At 36.1% G+C, this 17,309-nt stretch overlaps 2 protein-coding genes across 5 annotated transcripts in view; one reads left to right on the forward strand and one right to left on the reverse strand.

Annotated features, from left to right (window-relative positions):
• Nucleotides 1-248, reverse strand: part of LOC136828830 (WD repeat-containing protein 44) — a 200,460-nt gene extending 200,212 nt beyond the window's left edge. Inside the window, exon 1 of the mRNA XM_067087089.1 lies at nt 197-248. The gene's annotated coding sequence lies outside the window, so the exon portion shown is untranslated. The remainder of the gene's footprint in view (nt 1-196) is intronic.
• LOC136828833 (potassium channel subfamily K member 16-like) overlaps nt 1-15,325 on the forward strand; it is a 116,620-nt gene extending 101,295 nt beyond the window's left edge. The window contains exons 4-10 of one of the 4 annotated variants that reach the window (XR_010850237.1): nt 751-896; nt 1,800-1,992; nt 2,569-2,822; nt 4,278-4,508; nt 4,990-5,039; nt 8,083-8,269; nt 14,176-15,325. Coding sequence is in view for 3 of the 4 variants with exons in the window: in XM_067087094.1 (XP_066943195.1) it covers nt 751-896; nt 1,800-1,992; nt 2,569-2,822; nt 4,278-4,508; nt 14,176-14,424 (1,073 nt within the window). In the remaining variant the exon portion in view is untranslated. The remainder of the gene's footprint in view (nt 1-750; nt 897-1,799; nt 1,993-2,568; nt 2,823-4,277; nt 4,509-4,989; nt 5,040-8,082; nt 8,270-14,175) is intronic. The other 3 variants (XM_067087096.1, XM_067087095.1, XM_067087094.1) reach the window with 3 other exon arrangements.
• Nucleotides 15,326-17,309: the final 1,984 nt, after the last annotated feature.

Here is a 17,309-nt window from a genome sequence, read left to right on the forward strand (position 1 = left end):
TATATATATATATATATATATATATATATATATATATATATATATATATATATATATATATATTTATATATGATTGGGCGTATGTGTATTAGAATATTTATAGAAGGAAGTACAAAAATCTCGCCTATCTACGCAAAAGAAAACCGCCCAAGTCTAAAATATCTACACATATTATAAGAACAATGTAGCATCTTACCTTATCTATGCAATGACGACCTGGCACAGTCAAAAACTCCAACACTTCGTCCCTGCAAAAATAAATGAATGCCAATGAACCACAAGACAATGCGTTAAGCAGTTTTAAAAATCACTTAAAAGGGAAGTAAAAAAAAAAAACACACACACACAGACAAATGATTCCAGTTCTGTAGAATGGAGACGACTAACATGTTCAATCCCATGTTAATTTGATGATTGGTCAAAAGCAGAAATTAACAGATGTTAAAAAGTTAATGATAATCCCCTGTTTCAGCAATGCTTCTTCTGTTATCTATAAGAGCAACAACACCAATAAGACTGATAATAAATTTGTATACATGACATAAATTGAGACAAAAAGAAACGTAATTTTACAGCCTTGCTGTCAAAAGAAAATGAAAAAAAAAATCTGTTTAACGTCTAAAGTTTTATTTTATCCATCCCAGGTTACAAACAGAACCGTAATTTCACAACTTTTGTTAGAAAGGTAGCCTAAATGAAGAAAAACAAATTCAACGTGATAAAAGTTTACTTTTATTTTATCCATCCCAGGTTACGGCCACATATCCCCTTCGGGCAACGCCGGGAAAGTCGTGTGCATGATATACGCGCTGGTGGGCATCCCCCTGACGGGTATTCTCCTTGCCTGGACCTCCGAGTTCTTCGGCGAAAAACTCTTCCAGCTTTTCAAGTCGAAGGTTTGTCCGAGTTTTGCCACATTTCGTTCAGGTGCCTTCGTCACCACCAGTGGCGTCCTTTTTAAACCGCCATCATCATCAATATAATCATCATCATGAAAGTCGAGTACATTTCCTCGCATCATCATTCTCATCATCACCATCATCCATTTTTTTATATTTGAAGGGTCTCCTATCGGCCTAATTCGGTCCATCTCTACCACCAACATCATGGCACCATTAGAGATGGCTAAAGATGCACATATACAAGGAGTTTGCTTGGAAAGAGGCGTCTCAGATAATGAAGATACCCAGGGACAAAACGCCTGCTCAAAATTTTATGTCAATTTTAGTTTGCCTGTGCGCTTGATGGTGCAAAGAGATGCTTTTTTTTTTTTTAGTCAGGATAAAATAAAAGGATCAAAGTCATATTTAAAATCATAGAAGGCAACATAGGAATGGCTTAAGTGCACACCTATCAAATAACTAAACAATGAATGGACAGACAGAGATTATTTATTACGTAACCATGAAATAAAGGGATCAGTTGTATTTAAAACCATAGAAGTCAACAGAGTAGTGGATAATGCACACATATCAGATAAGTGAACAATATATAGATAGACAGACGGATAAACAGACAATTAGCCTAGCTTAGACTCACTTTTGGCGGGCATAACTTTGATAATCCAGCTACATGGGAAAATTGAGATATAATGCTTTCCATCTTTCTTTTACCTTTAGCACTCCATGGAAAACGACAAAGGTAATGCACGCAGTTCATTTTTGTTACCAAAACACAGCAATTTTTACGTATTATAACAAATGTGTAACAGTTTTGAAATGTAGCGTTACTCTGAGAAACGTATTCACACCACACCTACACCAGCAACGAACAGATATGTGATTATCATTTATACACAGCTCGACAGTGAAAAACAGCACTCGAAAAGGGTCATTGCAGCTGCCACCGTCATCTACATAGCCATCGGATTTCTGGTGTTCGTCTTCGTGCCAGCAATTATATTCACGGCCATAGAAGACTGGTCGTATTTAGAGTCTGTGTATTACTGCTTCATCACGCTGACCACCATCGGCTTTGGAGACTTCGTCACGGGTAAGAACAGCACCAAGGGGTTTACTCAGCACCGTATTGATGTTAGGTCTAGGATTTTTTTCAATCGACTGAGCATCCTCGTCGTCAAATGTAGTGGTCACATACTGCAGGAAACTCGAAAAATCAGCAGGTTGAACATATCTCTATTCCAGAATATAACAACAAACTACAGAAAAATACAAAGAATAAGTAACGAAAATAAATATGTAAACAAAAAAAAGTTTCAGCAGTTAAGAAACTTAAGAAACAAGTAATTAATAGATAAACAGCATATAATATTCAACATAGAGAAAGAGAGAAATAACAATTTTGGGGTAGATTGCATCTTTACACTAAATGCTCATATTTTCATTATGAGGGTTTTTTCTTTCTTTGACATTTTGAAGAAATTTCACTTTAGTGATCGGAAACCTTCAACCTTTTCCACAAATCATTTTTAGTAATGTTGCATTGTTTAACGTACTTAGGATCGCAACTGCATTGTATTCAGAAGATCAGAGTTGTAGAGGCACATATTTGATTACCTTCGACGAATCGTTCTGGAATGTTACTGACTTTTAAACACCTCTCAAACAGGTAACAGGTCAAAGGGCAGCAGCTACTTGTACGTGTACCAGGTCGGAGTCATCTTGTGGATCATGATAGGACTCGGCTACTGGGTGATGGTGGCTAACTTTATCATGAAGGCGTTGCAGTCCAAGAAGCTGCAGAGTTCCGTGCTCCGCAGTGCGGAGGAAATGAAGAAAATCATGCAACAAATGGGCATCAAAAACAATGATCCGAGATTCCTCAGACAACATTCCAAAGCGACTGTTAACTTCATGCTGCAGGTGAGGGCGGTCACACGGGAAACCAGTTACGTCAGGGGTTCTATACCTAAGCCTAGCAGGGGCTGTCAAGGAGATATTTCAACAAGTAACATAGTAATAAATACTATGAAGTTTTAAAATGTACAATGGCTATTATTATTATTATTATTATTATTATTATTATTATTATTATTATTATTATTATTATTATTATTATTATTATTCAGGAGATACACTTTATTCATGTGGAACAAACTCACAGGGGACTGGCTTGAAATTCAGGCTTTCAAACAATATGGTGTTCATTTGAAGGAAGTTACAGAAGATATTAGAAAATGCAGAAAGATCAGTTATTAGGACAGAAAAACTCATAAAGTAATAAATCAATAATTAAATAACAGATAAAACTATAAGTAAATGGTGCTAATGGTGTCTATTAATACTTTCAAACTTGACAAAACCCATATTGAGGGTAAGCAAAATATTTTAACTTTATTAACAAATAAAAAGCTGGGTACTTTCCATTCCAAGCAATTATCCTCAAAATCTACAATTTTACAATTTTCACTGATTCACTTATCTTAAAAACTTTTTATGCCGTAAGAAATACATTATAATTATCTATTTCTATACTTTTAAGTTCATAAATAACGTTACAAAGTCTTTAAACTATCCACATTTATGACGATAATCATTCTCATATTTCATCAACAGCACTTATGTTTAAAAAAATTTCATGTCGTAAGAAATACCTTGCAATTAGCAAGTTATTTCTATATTACCACATTCATAAATAACGTTGAAAAGTCTTAAAACTACCGGCAAGAAAATTACTTTTTTTGAAATCTCTCGCATCCCAAAACAAAGCTGCATGAAGAAGAGCGCGAGAGAACAACCAATCACGTGTATGATATGTTGAACTTGAAGACTAACTTCTGGGGTAAATACAAGGACGAGGTCTGTGATATCTGCAGAGTGGAGGGGGACAGCACGGAACATTCATTCAGGTGTAAAACCACACGAAAAACAAAAAGATCATGACACTTGAGAGACCCTAAAATCCCCTAACAGGAAACTGGGGGAATATATAAGGCTGGCCCTGAAAATTAAGATTGTTAACCTGGAAAGCGATGGATGTCAAAGCTAATAACATGAATCTGCCTCAGTTAAAAAGAAAAAGAAATGAAAGGGGGCGGGTTAAAAGTAAAGTGGAAATATTTTGTAATATCTAGTCTAGAAACATCTTCAATTTTTCGGAGTTATTGTTACAGAAAAGGGCAATGGACAAGAATTAAAATAAACACTTTGAAGAACTTTAAAGTAAAGTAAAACTAAAGACAATTAAAAGTGTAAAAAACAAGGGAATAAAGCTCTGCACCTCACGCGAACAGCGTAGCGTGCCCGCAACTGTTTGTGGGGTGAGCGCTTAGGAACCAGGAACTCTAAGTCTCTTGCTCACTCTCCTTCTCACTGCAGCTGAGCAACATCATCGCGGTGCAGGGCGGGATGGATCCCATGATGAAGGACGACGACGACCCGGAGTCCCCTTCGTCGCCTGGCGGTACCTCGACGACCACGTCCTCCAGCGGGCCGTTCTCTCCCGTGTCCTCGCCCCACGTCATACCCGGGATTTCGGCGCTCTTCGGCCCCAACATCAACCGCACCAACCCGCTGGCGCAGCTGATAGGTCCCCTCGGCTTAGCTAAGGTATGACACACGAGAGCGGATACTTAGGCCTATGCAGTGGAATGTGTCAAAGCAATTATCTATGCAAAGCCTCTCTTCACCGCAGAGAGAGAGAGAGAGAGAGAGAGAGAGAGAAAGTGAATTTCAAATAAGTAGGTGAAGAGATGTGCATATAACGAATTACTGTCACAACAAAATTTCCAGAGTTCTTTTCAATCACATTTAAACTCAGTATCAGTTACGATTCAAATACTGCTTGTTCCTTTTCAGTATTAGAATATATTGAAATGTTAATTACACTTTTTCACTATAATGGTGGTGGTTTTCACAGGATATTACAAATCAAGCTGAAAGGTTTGCTGGTAATACCTTATTAAACTGGTGTTGGACTGTTAACACTGAGGTACTTCTTCACGAAGGTACTTGATATAACTATACCTCCATCCACTACCTTACTAACAATTCCTCTTTAATTCACTTACCATTTCTTCTTCTTTTCTAGGAAAATGGTGATAGTAAATGCAAACAAGATTTCACTTCTGTCACTGTAAGGTACAAGTCGTAGTCGGGAGACAAAAAGCATCATCCTTTACTAACAACTTCTTCTTTGTATTCTGTCGTAGTCCTTTTGGTCACAGGCTTTGCATCTTCCAACAAAACTGACGTTTAGTAGTTTAGTGAATAATATGCATGGCGCTAACATCCATTACACTACATGCAAAATTTTTTGTTTTTTTAGGTAATGAATGAATGCCAGCATCCACTTCCAACGAGTATATGAAAACATTTTTTTCCTAAAACAAAAAGCGCAACACATCATGTCATAGAACAGTTACAACAGAAAACATTTGACTACAGACTGTACATAGAAAAGCAGTGAGTTCAAATTTAAAATGGACACCGTAGCAATGGACAACAAAAATCGATTGTGATGTTCGAAATGAGGAGAGACCTAAAAATCCTCCCTATAAAAAGATGGGAAGTTGCGATCTTGAGAGATTATCATGGCTTCCACCATCGATAATATTTCATTTCGAAAACCAATACACACTAATGAATGGATACATGAAACCAAAACTGAAGATATTTTTATACAAACACATATACATGTACACACAAAACACAAGAGGTTACTTGAAGGAATTTTCCAGTTTTTTTAACCAAAGAATGTGCACAGATAACCACATTAGGAGGTACTACGTAATTTATCGAAAACATAAGCGACAGGGATCGGGGATTGCGTCGGAGGCTCAGCCTTCTAATGTGACCCTTTCTTTTCTTTTTTTTTTTTATAACCGCGTAGTCAAATACTTTGACCACAGTCCCAAAGCCAATATTTAAAAACAACCTCCTACGTATATTTGGATGCGGCTGGACGTTACAAGATTTCCCACACTGTATACATTACATTTTATTTTCTCTCTCCGTATGCTACTAAATAAAGCTTGCTAATATAGCTGTCTACCTATATTATGTGAGTATTTGTATATTTAAGTGCCATTCATAATTTCAGTACAATTCCACGATACAGAAACAGAATCCCGATTTCAGACCAGAAAAATAGAAGTCACAGCGTTACGAGATGAAGTTAACAAAAAGAACAGCGTTGTATTTGTGTATTTTCCTCATTACACGATCCTCGATAAAGGAATCGTCTTTGGCAAGTCTCGAGGATGAGAAACTTTAAGCTCTCATACATGGGACGGTGGCTTTAGAACCCTTACTCTTCACAATATGGTACACTTGTTCTGCTTATGTACTATAGGCACACACGCACGTGTCACTGCTTCTTAGGGAATCTCCTGATGAGCCATTTAAGAACAGGCATCTTCCCAAATACTAGGCCTACCTCCTGACTGCTTGACTTATATTTCATCCAAGATGGTTTAAATCGTCCGTTATCGCTGCCCATTGCCGTTCTCTCTCTCTCTCTCTCTCTCTCTCTCTCTCTCTCTCTCTCTCTCTCTCTCTCTCTCTCTCTCTCTCTCTTTTTGAGCTGGGAAAGTATACGGCACTTGGATGCCTTTCCCAAATGTCTACTGTACACATGGAAATACAGATGTGTATTTATCATTTTTTCAAGTAACTGCAGAAGACTGAGACTATAAGCTTGACATCAGCTTACGATGCAGACATAAACGGAGCAGCTTAAAAGCTTAATCACTGCTAATTTCTTTATGAGACTATGGTGGAATTCCTAAACATGGGAAGCTGAAGATCATCACCCTTCCCAAATATCACGCTTCAGACAAGTCTTATCCTAACCGTGTATAAGGACATGTGAAAGGAGGATGATTCCACTCAGAATATTACTCTTGAGATAAGAACAACTGCCGACAAAAATCAAATGAATTATATCCCCACAGTATCAACAAAAAAAACCTGAAAGTTTCTGCCCGACTTTCAGTGACCCGCTGATGACAAATCAGCTTCAACGTACTAAATAGCAAGAGCACTCAGTCGAGGGACTAGACGACAACCCCTCCCCCCCTCTCCCCCCACCGAAGCCACTCGGCAGTACCAAGAAATACATAATAATTTCTATTAATATATCATTATTATTCAGAACACGAACCCTATTCATATGAAACAAGCCCACATGGGCCACTGACTTGAAATTCCAGCTTCCAAAGAATATGGTGTTCATTGATAACAAATTTACATGGCCGAATTTCACTGCCAGCTGTAAAAACATTGCAAAATAGGCAAATGGTTTGAATGACGACAAACTATCCAATTTTAACTGGCAGCGACCAAAACAAATCATCGGGAAAGGGAAACTTAATGAGTGTATGTTCAGAATCCATTCTCAAAATACCATGGTCACAAACACACACAACTGATTCGGGCAAATATATTACCCACATCTGCGACTCCACTGCAGCAGCTTACAATTACTGCCCATGGCTCAGAAATTATGATGCATTGTTTCCACATCCTGATTTGGAAAAGGAATCGATGCGTCAGAAGGAAAATACATGATAATAAAATCCTGGAATGAACATCGTTCTAAAAATCTATAAGATTAACCATCTGCCAACAATCATGAAATTTTTAAGATGGCCTCCCTGTTTACACCTGGAGACTATAGTTATTTCTAGGCAACATACATACCGCATACATACATACAACCATACACAGTACACAAATATGTATAAATATATATGCCCCAATAAGCCGTTTTCCCTAATTTGGGGAGGCTACACCAGGATACAAAATTAATCTCTAAACGAATCATGATACTAAAATACATAAAAATGTTCCCTTTCCATCTAACCCTTTGCCCATGAGGGAGGGCTTTAATGTCAGCTGCTGCAGTCGGTTGCTTAGCTTTTCCTTCAACCTACGTCACTGGATTAGCAGGGCACAATTGGACCATGCATTTCCCTTCAGTTCAAAAGTACCCAATAACGCGAATGCTCCAACTCCACTGGAGAAACCCTCACGAATCAACTCATCATTGAAATTCACTACAACAACAACAACAAATATGTTACCGCTTGACGTTGCGTGACCGTCCTTTGTTTTTACAAACCAAAAATACCATCACCGCATGATTACTGTAATGTATATTGTATATATATATAACAATCAGGATCTACGCTGCATGGCAGATGCTATGAGAACAATTCCCGAATCCCATCCCCTTAATTCCACTTCTACTTCTACGACGGAGGAAGAAGAAGAGGAAGAAGAAGTAGAAGGAGAAGAAGAAAAAGACGCAGCGATGATGGTGTGAAAGCACATCCAGGCAATGGCTCCCCTAACCCTAATCCTCATAGGTATGGATGCAGACTGTCGCCTGGAAAGGTTACACGAATGTTCTTCTTTAAGTTTATGTAAGCAATTTGGCCTTGAAACACTCATGTCACCACACATGCATATATATATATATATATATATATATATATATATATATATATATATATATATATATATATATATATATATATAAATATATATATATATATATATATATATAATGTATTTATATATATATATATATATATATATATATATATATATATATATATATATATATATATATATATATATATATATATATATATATATATATATATATATATATACGCACACACACATTAGCACTGCTGCCCCCGTACTGTGTTTACAAATATGATAATCTTATTTCCATACATCTCTATTGTCTACCTTAAAATTTAAACAATTTACAAATTTCTTTTGATATTAAAGGATCAAGTTTATACATCCCTTGACTGATATTCATATTATGGCTGTAACTTCCTTTTATAAGCTAGATTCAAACCAAACCAAAATTTTATGAGTAAAATTTACCATTAAATTCAAATTTACACTCTTTCACACATAATTTAATCAGTTCAATTAAAGTGCTCTTAGAAAATGGGATATCGAGCCATGTGTTCCCCAATAATTCCGATAAAAACTCAAGCAGATCATCAATTGGCACCTTTGTGAATAGTGATACATCAAAACTCACAAGCATTACGTGTATGTAGCATTAAATATATTGATGAGGAAATGGATAAGATTAGGAATACAGGCAAGAAATTTAAATATCCTGACAGTGTATTAAACAATGCATTAGAAGCGGCAAAAAAGACTACGTATCAAAACCAAAAGGAACCTTACAACACAAAAAACTGCTGAAGAACTTTGGTATTATGGTCGCATTTATGAACAATGAAAATGTACTTGTCAAGAACTCTCCCAACAATGCTAAAGGGTGTGTATATAAAATTCCATGTAAGTCTTGTGATGGCTTTCATATTGGCCAAACAGGTAAAGCAATGGAAAAGAGAACAGAACAGCACAAAAAATGTGTGAGATATGCACAGTGGTATTTCTGTACATGTTAGTGACAACAATCATGCTATCAACTGGACAGGAATATCGTTGAATCTAGCTTTATAAAAGAAAGTCACAACCATAATATGAATGTCAGTCAAGGGAAGTATAAACTTGATCCTTTAATATCAAAAGAAATTTGTAAATTGTTTAAATCTCAATGTAGGCTGTAGAACTGTATGGAAATAAGATTATCATATTTGTTAAACACAGCACAGAAGCAGCAGAGCTAATGAGTTTTCCAACCCCACCTCCCTGACACCTTTTAAGTGTGGATCTGCAGTCTCCTATGGTCGGTACGTTTATCATTATTGTCCCCTGTGAGTATATTGTCATTTTTAGCCAAATAAGTTATGAAGGCACTCCTACCTTAACACCTGCCTGTGGGTGGATCTGTAGTCTAAAACAGTTGTGTATGTTTGTCAGTATGGTTTATGTAGTATATATATTTGTGACTTCTAATACTATGTCTCAGACCTTTGTCAATGGCTTGGAAATAAAGTCAAAACCTGTGGTAATGTGTGATAAATGAGCCATGTACAAAAGTGATTATAATCATATATACAATATATATATATATATATATATATATATATATATATATATATATATATATATATATATATATATATATATATATATATATATATATATATATATATATAATATACTGTATACATTTACATACATACACAGACATATTTATACATATATATACACATAAGCTGTTACATTTTTATATTCACGAATCCTAAGCTGCAAATATGATTTAACATCAAGTTCACTATATCTCAGGATAGCTTACATCCAAGAAAGATTATAATAAGTGCTTCATCACCACCAGTGGGATTTGAACAGCTGCATTGTCAAAATTCACTATACATCGTTGTTTCTAAACCAGACAGCGGTTTGAATCCCACTGGTGACGAAGCACTTATCAATTATAATTCCCCTTGGGTGAAAGTTACTCCCCGAGGTATAATGACGTGAACACTGAACTATATTTGTTTGGCTTAATATATCTGAATACACACACATATGTGTATGTGTGTGTGTGTGTGTTTGTTTGCCAAAAGCCAAACTGGGGAAGCAGAATAAGAATTCATCATTAGATCTTTCATGTAATTTTGGTTAAGTCATTTTGATTATTTGTCAATTATATAAGGCTGAAAAAATTGTGAAATGTGAACCATATGTACTCTTTCCGTCACATTTTTCAATAGCTCATCTCTAAATCAATTATTACTCCCTATCCGTGAACGCACAACAAAGGCGAACAGACAAAATGGAGTTGTTTCTCATCTGAAATCAAACATTCCCTATACTCATTATGAGTAGTAAAAAACAGTTTATTACAAATTCTAAGCAATGAACTTGAGTAACTGCCAATGAGAAATACAGCAATTAGAAAATACTTGCCACTTTTTAAATTCTGTATTCACATAAGTATACACTTCAGACACACACACTCACACATGTGTGTGTGTGTGTAAGACTCAGTAAGGTGAACCTTGTCCAGGTGAAATAACAGGCTTTAAATTACTGAACTTTGAAAATGCCTTCACATCAGAAATAATACATACTCCATCTGATGGAGACAGGTACAGAATATAAAATTTCCTACTTCAGTGAAGAGCTTCAGTGTGTGATTTATTTTATTATCAATTAACACAAACTGCCTTGATGCTTCAGTACGTTGTAAATCTCAAAAGTAAGTTGGCAAAACAAACCAGTAAATATATTTTAAGGCCATCATATTTGTGTAGCAGGGTAACTTGTAAAAAAATCAGTGCACCATGAGTTACATCACATTTGAAGCTTTCCTTATTGGAACATTAAACATTTTTAAATGTTATCTATGATGCTTAATTAATATGTTCTTTATCGTTATGCTTATCTTACTACACAAAAAGAGAGCTTTTAACTTGTAATGCAACTAATACTGTAGTGAAGATCAGACATACTGCCTTTGCAAGGAAATGAACTCACCTATTTCATTTTCCTTATTCTTACTGAGTATGGAAGCATGTTTCTAGACATCCTGATTTATTTTGTCTCTGCTTGTGTGCAAAGAACAAAAATACGGGAGCCAGACTCAAAATCTAATATTTAAAATTTTTCAAAATAATTTACAGGGTAAGGATTAGCCAGAAATCCACATGGATAATGGATTTTTAATTCAAAACTCTGACGTTCGTTAAAAAATACCACTGCTTATTAAATCAAATCCTGCAATTTTTATTGAAAAGAATTAATTTCACTGTTCTAAAAATTCTACAAAAAACCTACAACACCACTTACATCTCCCCATTTCCCAAACCATCCATGCTGTAATTTCATGATATAAACATCACAAATGAAACACAATTGCACTTCTCCTTTCCTTATTTGTATACTTCCATATGAGACTTGTTTTTTTTCCAGTAAAAACACTACAGTACTCTGCATCACATGACTGAAAAATACTGCCTTTCTTAGATGAAAGTAATTCTTTCTGGGGGATAAATAGTATATATAGTATATTGATTATGCAAAAATTTCTCAGCAATCCAAAAGCTACCCACCCCATTGTCACTTCCTGACACAAGACACACAAATGAGATTTTTGGTATCACTAAGCGTGCCCTTTCATATTTTCACACAAAGTTTGACTTATTAATCACCTCCCATCTTATATTTTCCAAAGGGTCAACTTTTATCCTGTCCTTTTTGGACACAAGTCACTCTGCTCCCAAATTGTATTTAAACAGATATAAGCAAAATTGAAAAATGTAAAATTTGAATATGAGAATACTGTACATAATTTGTTACATAGTATTGTTCTTAATTTTCTGATACTTGCATTTTAACAAGTGCTGATGATCTCTACTTTCCTTCAAACATCACTAAAACATGGTAATAAGGCACAAGCAAGTTCTAGAGCCAATGAAATAAAGATTAAACTAAACTTTGTAGGAGCTGTAGTAGTCATGGCAAATGTAATACCTATGATACACATGGGACTGATACAAGCAAAAATTACCTACTGTACAGTACAAACAAAACCTGCAGCCTTCTTGAAAACATCTGCACAAAAAGACCCTCATGAATTAACACTGAATATTTTGATAATTTCCTAATGCTGATGTAATGATATCATCCAAAACTGTTATTAGGTCTTATGCTCTCCTCAGAGCCTACAATAAAACTGCAAGACTAAGATCATCTTTGCAATTTTCAAGATAATTCTCTCAGTCCTTACATTTTTCTATTTTCTGTGACTTTGCATTACAGTATTCCATGCATAACTTTGTACTGTATTCAATAAAGTAATGAGGTGTTCCCTATTTCAAATAACTTTCCTATTTCAGCTTCTTTTGAATGTGAACCCCATTCCTTTTCTCCCATTAAACATGGATTAGAACCATGTAAGAAGTTAAGAAGCTACAAACATTCCTGTAAGATAATCCTGCACTCACAGCTGATACCAAGCATCCACTTTCCTTTTATAGCAGATATTTCTCATGTTGTTCATACTTGGATTTTACAAGAAAAAGCACAGCAGCACACAAAATAGAATATCCTATTGTCACTCACCATACAGCAGTATCGTACAGCATTAAATTTCAGTACCTGTACCCACAACATTCACACAACGTCTCTGATATTTTTTGAGCCAGTAAATCTATATCAGATTTGATGACATGTCATTTTCCAATTAAGTTTGAATGAAAAACTAATCCTTCATTCTTTAAATGAGTGATTTCAGTTGACGACCTGCTGTCCATAATTTTTCATTCATACTACTAACAAACCAAGTAGTGAGACATTCCATTATTTACAGTTCAACGATGAAACACAAAGTCAGACATTATTCACAAACATTGTGGACAAGCTAATGCTGTACAAACAATAGTAGAAATTTACAAAATACAGTAGCTGAACACTGAAACACTCACTGCTCTAGTGTTAGGTCTAGTGTTGTTCAAACATAAACAATATACTGCACAGGGAAACCTGCTGATGACCACAGAAGAAATATGGAATGCATTACATCACTCACTTCTGTATTTCACATTTTCTCTAACCTTTGTTAGATGGGATAAGACAGAACCAGTTACCTGACTGAGTGAAAGGACACTAGAAAAATATGGAGAAAGAATATGACATAAAGTATAGTACAAAAAGTGTGGACAAACCCACCTCCCAATTAAATAAAGAATAAAGTGGAAGTGATTATGGTAGGTCAGATCTATCTAAAGAGTATCCTTTTGAAATACTTAACTTAAATGGTCTATCTTGTTTTATTATAGTGACTGGATATTATATTGATAAGGGTTTTGTACAAATAAACGTATGGAGAAGGGAAAAGTTGTAAATAAAATGGAAAACTAAACAGTATAAATAATACCACTGTAAATAAAATCTTAAGCTTAATAGTATAAAAGATAGCATTAGAATATGGTTAAGTTTGTTTACTTTTAAGGTAACAGTAATTACTATATTAAAAGAAACACTTTGCATGCATTAAATATTTTATAAAAGCACACATCCACTAATCAGCTGTTTTGATGATATTTGAGGTATAGCTGCCATAAACTGTACATTTCTTTTGAATTTTGTGTTTCATACATATGTCATAAACTTATTAGCCATTCTTTAATTTTCTAACAATAGAGGATTCGCAGCCCCTCAGTGAAATCAGTCATAAATACAGCATCTGTTTCCTTACTGAATTTTGGATGCAAAATTTCTAATATCTAATGTTCTCTTATATGATACTAAGATCAATTTTTTTGTTTTACGCTCCTATGCATGGCTATAAAATGCACCTCTTTTCCCTTTCCTTCGTCCATTTTAGTACGTCATGAAACCCAGGACCAAACCATGTGATGAACGGGAGGAACACACACAGACTGATACAAATGAAATGGAAGAAGCAGTGAACAGTGATGAAAACAACGAGGAACATCATCACATCAATGTCTTCACAATCTCAGGAAATTCCAAAGCTCAAACTCCCATGATAGGCCACGACAATGCTGCATACATCAATGAAATCTCTGCTGAATCTCAAAAAACTTTACACATTAAGGAAGAACCTGTTTGAAAAAAAAATGTTGTAATTTTCTTGTTTTGCCAAAACTCATCTTTCCAATACCTGAGGAGTTAGTGACAATGAGTTAGAATGAGAGAGTGAGAGATAGAGAGAGAGAGAGAGAAAGATTTTGTTCTATAGGAAAAAAAATGTAAAGCACTAACATCCTATTACAAGATCTTTGGGAGCAAGAACTGGCATTTGGTATATTATTCTTAGCTAACATGAAATGTAAATAATTCTCTTGGACAACAAAAATCAAACCTTTACTCCACTAACAACCAAGAGTTAGTCCACACATTTCTATGGCCTACAGAATGTAACCTACGTTCCAATTCTGCTGATCAAACACAATGATGCAGCATACTGTCTCTCTAAGGTTTGGGATGCTTCTCTTACAAAATCCCAAGTGCATGTGCTTTTCTTTATTTACCTATATGATCTGTTCTTGAGATTTGAAACATCTTTATGTTATACTGTACTATATTGATTACAGCAAGCTTACAGGAAAAAGAAAATAATATATGTACAATGTAAGTTTTACTGTTATCAGGAATATTGGGAGTTGTTCTGATATCCATGCCATTGCAACATGGGCTGTGCCAGAACAAGATGTGAAAGGTTGGACTGACTAATACAACTTAACTATGAAATATTTTCCTGTGTTCATCAGTGCCATTATCATTACTAATGTACCCTTTGTATGAATATGATCTAACAAGAGGAGATTAAGAGTTTCATAATTATTAAAGCTGTAAAATATGTAAGGTTCTTTGATCTTCTATGATCTACTCATCAGTTTTGGTACATATACCTTATTTGTAGCTCATATTTTTTATTATTACATCACTGATCATACTACCATTAAATATCATTTGTAAATAATAAAAGTAAAATATATTCAGAAATACAAGGTACTGTATCCATTTACCCTCACCAGAATTCTCACATTAAAGTTACTGAAATATCAGGAAGAAATTAAAATACAATGCACAGGATTTTGAATAATAATTCTGTGGACTTAATGCCTAACTGTAATACTGCTTTAAATGCATCAATTGGTTTGATTTCCCTTTTAACATTTTCTTCCACATTTTCATGCTACTGGGTTACATAAGCTAAGAGACCACTTGGGTTTTCTTAAAAAAAACTCATAAGCTCATTCAACTGACACTGAATAGGAGCAAGCGAAGAGTTTTCCTGCGCCGATGAGCGTGACTTAGGAAGCGGGGAGGTTGGCGCCGAGCCAGCGCACAATGGCGCATGATGCCCAGGAGCTGGTGCCAAGCAGTCGGAGGCATGAGACTGGCACATGGGAGCAAGTGTCAGACGTCTAGGAGAGGGTGGGTTCTCAGGAGCAAGAATCTTCAGGTTCTTGGCGGTTGGGAGCCAGAAAGGACTGGTCAAAATATGAAACCAACTCTGGACTGTCCCAAGCCAACCCCTGGGGACAAGCTGAAGAAGTAGAAGGCGGAACAGTGAAACTGCAAGAAGGCTGGGGGCTAAGACTGGCCTCCTTGGATTTCTTGGTAGGCAGAGGGGAGCTGTCTGCACCAATGGTATGCCTCTTGAGAGGGCGCAAGGCGACGAGGTAGTGCCCTTGACGCTTCTTTCCAGGGCCGGAATCTGCTGAGTCTGATGACAGATGATGCACACCAATAGAGACACCTTTCCGGCAGCATTCAGTCACAGCCTGGGAACATGCAACAGGCTTGATGGAGGGGGCGACTACCTGTGGGCAAACCCCACAGGTCTTCCTTGAACCTCTAATATGTCTTCTCCCCAGCGCAGGGGAGCAGGACAGGGAGCTTCATCTAGGAGCACCGGTGGGACAGGCAGCCACATCCTCAGCACTCACTCTGCACTGCACCAACACTCTTTGCATTGTATTTTCAACAAAGGTCTTAAAGGAGGACCCCAATTCCATCAGTGTTGGCCAAAACCTCGAACTTTTGGTCAAACCTAGATTCAAGACTTGCAATGATGTCGAGATTGAAAGCATGGGAACCTGGAACAGGAGTGCGTGGAATAGAGGTAGGAGGGCTAAGGATAGGGGAGGCAACAGGAATTAAAGGAGAGGAAATAGTACTATTCTCTATAGTTTCTGTCACAAGAAGAGGTTCTACGCTAGCCCTATTCTTGGTTCTAGCAGCCGCCTTCCTTTTCCTATCCTTATCTAATTTGTCCAGATGGGACTGCAAAACTTTCCATTTTTTATCGTCCCAATCATGACATTCAATGCAAGTGTTGTCCTTATAAATCTTGCCCCCTACACTTAACACACTTGGTATGGGAATCATAACAAGATTTAGTAAGTCTAGTCCTACATCCCTCAGAACAAAATCTAATGCTTGAAGAGCTAAATCAAACATGTTGAAAAACCAGCTAAATTGACGTTAACAAAAGCTAACACGATAGCTAAGGCTTGATGGCCACAACAAATAAAGAGTGCTTCACCAGGAAAACTTGAAAACTTACAAAAAGATGAAAAAGACTGCAGGAAAAACCACCACTGTTGATCAGGGGCTGGCAGAAAACAAATTAAATCTTTCTGCTAAGTTGTTCCTCCTGGTCCCCGATAGCAGGCAGTGCACATACCTACACCAAAACAAATCCTAGCGCTACTGCGAATTTTTAATTTCTGGACTGCCATAGGTAGAAAGTTTATGGCTATGTAATTACTTGGCAAGTTACTTATATAAAAATCAATTTTACCATTTGCATAGAACTGGATTGCTAACTAATTAGTGATTTAAATATTTCTTCACTTAAGGTCCCTTAAGAGACATGCGCTTGAAAACATGGAAACTAATTAACTTTAAAATATCTGGCATTCACGAAACACTGATATAATAATACAAGGCAGGATGCTGCTGTAAGCAGTGTGTCATTTTCTA

Source organism: Macrobrachium rosenbergii, chromosome 43 (assembly GCF_040412425.1).
Source record: "Macrobrachium rosenbergii isolate ZJJX-2024 chromosome 43, ASM4041242v1, whole genome shotgun sequence".
In the NCBI taxonomy this organism is placed as follows: domain Eukaryota; kingdom Metazoa; phylum Arthropoda; class Malacostraca; order Decapoda; family Palaemonidae; genus Macrobrachium; species Macrobrachium rosenbergii.